The sequence below is a fragment of the Mytilus californianus genome, unplaced genomic scaffold (genome assembly GCF_021869535.1).
Source record: "Mytilus californianus isolate M0D057914Y unplaced genomic scaffold, xbMytCali1.0.p SCAF_11, whole genome shotgun sequence".
NCBI classification, from domain to species: Eukaryota; Metazoa; Mollusca; class Bivalvia; order Mytilida; family Mytilidae; genus Mytilus; species Mytilus californianus.
Window position 1 is genome coordinate 16,968,455 of NW_026262593.1, and position 7,221 is coordinate 16,975,675.

Below are 7,221 nucleotides of genomic sequence, written 5' to 3' on the forward strand. Positions count from 1 at the left end.
TAAACGTAAATTGCAAAACTTCACGATTATCTTATTGATATGGGACAAGGCTAGTAATATCTCAAAATTGCGCTATAAATTAAACTTCAGAATATAAAAATATGAAATATTCATTCTTACTTTGTTATAAAAATCATATAGAACTTGAATTTGATTCCATATATCTTTTTTCGTCAAATAAGTTTTATTCATATATGAATTGCATCTTAGACAATTCAAATTTTTAAACCCCGCCATTACAAATGTAAACATCGCGTTATCAGGTAAACTTACATCTTTCATGTGACGAAACAACTTCCTTGTTGATAATACGGCGACATTTTTAGATTACAATAGGTACGTAGTAACGAAATTGTAAATGTTGGTGTATGTGTATGTGTATGTGTGTGTGATTATTGTTCCAATAACTGTGTTGGCACTTATATTAGTCCTCATGTCTACATATTGTCGTACAGTAACGATAGATGATATGTGTTTACATAATTTCTGTCCCTTTTAAAACATATATGCTGGCTCATATATATATACATGCATCCATTTTCAACTCTTATAAAATTTAAGATTGTTTGAAACTGTTAAAAGATGCATATAACAAATAACGTTTTAAATGAAATTAAAGGATGAATCATGCCCCTTATAACCTGCTATCATATATATTTTAATCGTCAAATTTCTTATGCTTCTTTTATTGCTGCTGCCAGTTAGCTGTAAAGTTTGATAGATAGTCAAAATGATGCGTGACAAATTAAGCTTTTTACTTAACTATCAATCATTTGATCGATAAATCAAGTGCATATAATAACAAAAAAAGTTGAATTATTGATGAATGAAAAAAAAAGGAGTAAAAATGTTTCTATGGTTAACAAAAAAATATTGGGTCCTGTGGAATATACCATAAATGTATGAATAAATATATATGCTAATATGACAAATTTAATACAGAACGAATCACAAAACCTACTAAATCATCTAATTACAACTTTCTAGATTCAGGATGATTTAGAGCATTCTATAATGTAAAAACAATCGGATTTTATTAAGGACATGTGTCTATGTCCAGATGTATTTGGGTTTTGCGTCGTCGGGTTGCTGTCTCATAGACGTTACCCCCACTTCAGGTGTCCTTTTTTCATATGAAGGTTTCTCATACAGTTTCAAACGGTACACTCATAACAGGAACATCGCCATCAAGGGCCACATTAAATACCTTCCCTTTGAATGCACATGGTAGAATTTGACATCGTGATTCTACCTGACGATATCAGGTTATTGGTACTTAATCAAATCTTAACAGGAAGTTGTGTTCATATTAAATAACCGACACGGATGGAAATTAATAAACAATTTCAAAATATTCAGACTTTAATGAAATATTTATTTTGGTAAGTTGATGCAAGCATGTGATCTGTATTGTTTCTTATACTGTTAGAGGAAATAATGTTTTAAACATGTTAATTATGAACTATGCAAAACAAAGGAGTTCATGCATTTTGCTGAGTTTCAAGCAAATATAATTTACTGTGGGTTAGCATTCGCTAACAGTCTTTATCCTATAGATTAACAACTGTTGATTATATTGATAATTTAGAATTTCATAGAAGCTGGAGCACGAATGTTGAGCTAATTTACTCTTCTAATGTTTCATTTGTATGCCAGAGTGACATCCTTTTGTACTATGTTCCAATTTCAACAAGTCTATCGAGTCAATTAGTTTATTGTCTCCCTTGAATAGGTTCATTATTTTATCTTTACGTATAGTTTTTTTATTTCATCTTAAATCATTACAAAATTTTTAATTTTGATAGATTTTAGTATTTATAAGTGGTTTAAGAAAGATATCCAGTTATATCTATAACTTTATTTATTTGATTTATTTGAAACGTTTAAGAATATTATATTCCAATATAAAGAGCCTTTCATAAATTCATAAATATTATTAAGTTACAAATTGGTAGTACTGTTTCATTGGGCAACCTATTGTGACAATTTAAAGGGTAATGCATCTGCCACAAACTACTTGTGGAAATGTGTTAACTGCGAGCCGTATAATTGTGATTTATTAGATATAGTGTATGTAGTTCACTTTCTATTAAAGGTAAATAATTCATGTATATAAACACTAGTATCATTTGACATCTGAAGTCATTCTGTCCGTCAGGAATACACTGTTTTGTGTTTTTGACCGCATCCCCTTATTTTAAACAGCATTGATTCTGTTACTTGAAAAAGCATACAATAATTGTTTTGATTTTGATATTGGGTATATAATTGTGTTCGAATTCAAATGAAGCAGGCATATTGCCTAAATTTATTTGTTTAACATGAATCCCTAAAGACATATACATTTATGACGTTAACCCCCCCCCCCCCCCCCCCCCCCCCCCCCCCCCCCACACACACACACACAAGCACAAAACCATGAACAGAACATCATAACTACCACTTTATTCCGGAATCTTAAAATTTATGCCAAATGATTTAGCGAGAAATTATGATTGAATAAAGCATTCGAATTTTTGTGAAATAGACTATGATGTTCAGTAGTTGTCGTTTGTTGATGTGGTTCATAAGTGTTTCTCGTGTCTCGTTCTATATAGATTAGACCGTTGGTTTTCCCGTTTGAATGGTTTTACACTAAAAAATTTTGGGGCCCTTTATAGCTTACGGTTTGGTGTGAGCCAAGGCTCCGTGTTGAAGACCGTACTGTGACCTATAGTGGTTTACTTTTATAAATTTTGACTTGGATGGAGAGTTGTCTCATTGGCACTCATACCGCATCTTCTTATATCTATATATATGAAAGCCGAATTAATTTATCTCCCCATAGTGATAAAATGTTGAAAACATTAACCAAAGTTATCTTACATTCATCACAAAGAGTGGCTAGCAAACAGTTTTTAATTGAAGTTTAATTAACTTTAAAACTATTTTTCACTGAATATGAATGCTACTTTTTTCAATTATCAGGACTTAGTAAGCCAAATTTACTTATTTTATTGGATATTGTGAATTTTTATTATAAAGATGCTACTTGACAGTAATGTTCCCCAACAAATAGCGCCCATTTCTCTCATAGTTTGAATTATTAAGTGCCAATCTGCCTAAGAATCAGGCAGTAGTGAAAACATGACAAAAAAAAAAAACCCACTCAAGTTGACATTGATTTATGTTCAAATTGTATCATGGTGCACGAATATAAAATTCGTTTCCTCTTCCTGTTCTGGTAACTCAAGATATACTTTGGTTGAAATGCACTAGAAATAAACAATTAAAGGGAGATAACTCTGTAATGTGCTATCATTCTAAATTGCCTGATTCTTACAAAGACTGGCACTTAAATGAAGCAATATGGTAATCGTTTATTACAAGTAAATTTGATAATCAAGGATTTACTATATTGACCTAGATATCAAAATGTATACCATCCCTGGGTGATTGTTATTTAGTTGACAAAGTTTTGACATCGGCGTCTCCATTGTGCATTTTTTTTTGAACTGACTCAAGTTCACACTTTTTCATAAAAATCTGTTCAATATGTCCTAATATTATCTGTTTGTCCACTGACTATTGGATCAGTTTTCGGTCTGAAAAGGATAGAAATATACAGATAGACTGCATTTAATTGCTTATCTTTGTATATATTCCTATATAATTGATTTAAGAAGATGTGGTATGATTCCCAATGATGCAACTCTCCACCAGAGACCAAATTACATAGATGTTAACAACTATAGATCACTGTACGGCCTTCAACAATGAACAACACTTATACCGCATTGTCAGATATAAAAGGCCCCGAAATGACAAATGTAAAACAATTCAAACGAGAAAATTAACGGCCTGATTTATGTACAAAATAACAAACGAAAAACAAATATGATATACAGCAACAAACGACAACCACTGAATTACAGGCTGCTGACTTGGGAAAGGCACATACTGAATGAGGCGGGGTTAAACATGTTTGCTGGTGCCAAACCCTTCCCCTCTTACCTGGGACAGTGGTGTAACAGTATAACATAAGAACACACTTAAAAAAAGTTGATAAGACTACTATAACGGTCATCAATGATAAATGAATACAAATTGGTATAGAGCTTTTAATTAAATACTTTCTTTAAATTGCTACACAATGTGTGTTTAAGTTTATTTGTTAAAGACAGATCAGTATTTAGCAAGATGTACAGTAGTTAGTATAAGGTTCCTGTCGTTTCATATCTTAGTAGTACGTAGCATTCTATGTTAAATACAAGTAAGTGTATAAAATGTATTTATTTCTATTATAATCATTTGTATTTACATATATTTGAAAACAAAATAAAAACATTATGAACAAAACATCGAGGCAACAATAAATGAAATAAGCGGTTAAATCAATTTAGTGGATCGGAATTAAGGCCATGAAATTTGAACATCCACGCTATTAAATGAAAAAAGAGTATGCAAGTTCCGAACATAAATTTTGGTTTGCACCAGGTCAAATTCCCCTTAAAAATTGCTGCAAGGGTTTAATAGCGTGTGCTGAGATTTATCCATTATTCAAACATTACTTGTTTTCTACTGTCACGATGATCTTCTTTAAGTCCTGTATATAAAGTATATTTCTCGACCAATGACATATTATGTTGACGATAAATTGTATCTCACTGATAGTATTTGCATTTTATGTTATAAAATTATAAAACTTTGCTTTAATCTATATATTGTTCACTACTGCTGCAGCAAATATTACACATCACGTCATTTAAATCTCTCCCCAATTCCAATTTCCCAACTGTTTGTTGAATCTATTGCTTTTTTTATTCGGCCGTCACTGATACGTCTTTGTTAGACAAAACGCAAGTCTGGTGTACACATTTTAAAGCCTGGTATTTATGATGAGTTTATTCATATCCATTCTCTCCCGAGAAGCCTCTTTTATTTCGACCAACAGTACATTTTCACGACGGCCACATTTTGCCCCAAAAAGTTAAAACAACCCTTTATAAATTAATTTTAAAAAAAGGACAATTTAAGAAATAATTGTTATAACTATGGCTGACTACTGAGCTGATGATACCCTTCACAAGGGAAAGTTACTAGCCAGTTGATTGCTACAGCTAGAATATGGTGTAAATAGATTGTTATAATTGTCTTTCATTTTTTTTCAGCAATGGCAACAAATCCTAAATTTTGCAGTATATGTGATCAACGCCATATCACTAAGCCCTCAACTGACTGGTGTTCAGAATGTAACCAAGCTCTCTGTACCGAATGCAAAGAATTCCATACAATTTCAAAAGCTTCACAAAATCATTCAACGATAGCGATATCAAATTACTTAGCTCTTGGCTCCTCCCTTTCTCAAGTTGAGGGACACTGCTCTTTACACAACGACAAATACCAATTGTTTTGCCAATCCCATGACTGTTTACTGTGTCTTTCGTGTTTAGAGGAACACATGAAGTGTGAATGCGTCGTTCGTATTAGTAAGTTAACCAAAGATGTCAAAACAACCGAAAATTTTGTAGACACTCAAAAGGGTCTATCGGACGTCATATTAAATCTTTCAAAAATACAAAGTAATCTTGAAGAGAATTTAAGCGATATTCAGAAAAAGAAAGAATCAGTTCTTCAAGAAATAATTCAGATAAGAGAAAAGATCGACAGCCATCTGAATCAAATTGAAAACGCTCTGAAAACAGAAGTATGTAAATTAGTTGATGATCAGTGCAACACAAATATTGGCAAGACTTTGGAAGAGATACAAAATGAGAAAACGAAGATGGAAAAATTTCAGCAGCAGATGGAGGACCTTAATAAATATGGATCAGATTTCCAAGCGTTCTTTGGCTGGCGTGAGATTTCATCAAAAACGGAAACCACCTATAAGTATTTGCAGGCATTAGGAGACAATGGTAGTTTAGATAAGGTGACAATTTCTTGTACAATTGATAGAAAGATTTCCGGATTTATAAAAGAAGCTAACAGTTTAGGTTCGAGTCAGATACAGAAAATTCCGAGCAATATTGTACTAGAGAGATCAAAAGACAAACAGGCACAATTAGTAGGCGTGAAAAAGAGTTCTATCAATGATATAAAGCTCAAATTAAAACATACTTTCAAATTAGCTGATGATGTTACCGGATGTTGTTTTCTTCCTGATGGAAAGCTTGTTATTTGCGATCGTTCACGTAATAACTTTGTAAAGATATTACATCCACATGGAGAATTGATGTTTGAAATTTCCATGTCGCCCAGTTATGCTTTTGATGTAACATGTATTGACCCCCAAACTGTAGCTGTATCGTCAGACCATAATGTATACAAGCAAATAAATTTCATCAATGTGGATACAAAATCGACGAAGTCATTCCGTCCCGGAGTGAGATGCTATGGAATTACACACAAAGATGGATCACTAATGTCTTGCGTCGAAGGAAAAGGAATACAAACTGTCAATACCCAAAGTGGGGAAAGTACTACGATTGTACCATGTAAATTAATGTCATGGTCTAATTATATCGTTTTCAGTGACAATAAATTATATTATACGAACAGAGAAGACCATACCGTAACATGTTGTGATATGGGAGGTAATATTATATGGACATTTAAAGACGAAAATGTTGTGAGGTATCCTCGTGGTATAGCAGTTGACAATACGGGAAATGTTTATACTGTTAGTCAACATACACTAATTGTGTTGTCAGCAGACGGAAAACTAAGTAGACAACTTTTGTCAAAAGACGACGGACTTAATGATCCACGTGCAATAGCTTATGACAAGATAAAAAATCGTCTTTGCGTTGTAAATTTGCGAAATAACGGATTTTTGTTTGACGTAACATTTTGTGAAGAGATTGAGGTATGACTTATTATTTGGGTTTTTTCGGATGATGTTTTGTGTATGTTAATGGAGTTCTATTTGATTTATCTCTAATTTATCTTTGTAAGAATAAAAATAGGTAGTTCCTTTATTGTCTTCTTTACATTAATCATCCATATAGAAATAAAATGCAACCAGGAGTGAAGAAACAAGAATTAAAAAAAGGGCATTTAAATTTCAGCATACAATTATACACTGGCATTCCATATTTTAGGCTAATTATCAAAGTAAGCGTTGATTTGTTCAATAGAAATAATCAAAGAACACCTTTGTTCAAATCAAACAGATTGAAACAATAGCACTTAATGGCTAATTGTTGATTGCTTTAGATAAAGACAGTAAGTTTCAACATG

General features: G+C 32.4%; 1 protein-coding gene across 1 annotated transcript; it reads left to right on the forward strand.

Annotated features, from left to right (window-relative positions):
* The first annotated feature begins 297 nt into the window (after positions 1-297).
* On the forward strand, positions 298-6,959 carry LOC127719678 (uncharacterized). The gene is made up of 2 exons (XM_052225918.1): positions 298-336; positions 5,151-6,959. The coding sequence occupies exon 2, from the start codon at positions 5,153-5,155 to the stop codon at positions 6,851-6,853; it is 1,701 nt and encodes a 566-aa protein (XP_052081878.1). The 5' UTR covers positions 298-336; positions 5,151-5,152; the 3' UTR covers positions 6,854-6,959.
* The last annotated feature ends 262 nt before the right edge of the window (positions 6,960-7,221 follow it).

Excerpts from the sequence above, each read along its gene's own strand:
- LOC127719678 (XM_052225918.1), top strand. The coding sequence starts at position 5,153 with ATGGCAACAAATCCTAAATTTTGCAGTATATGTGATCAACGCCATATC.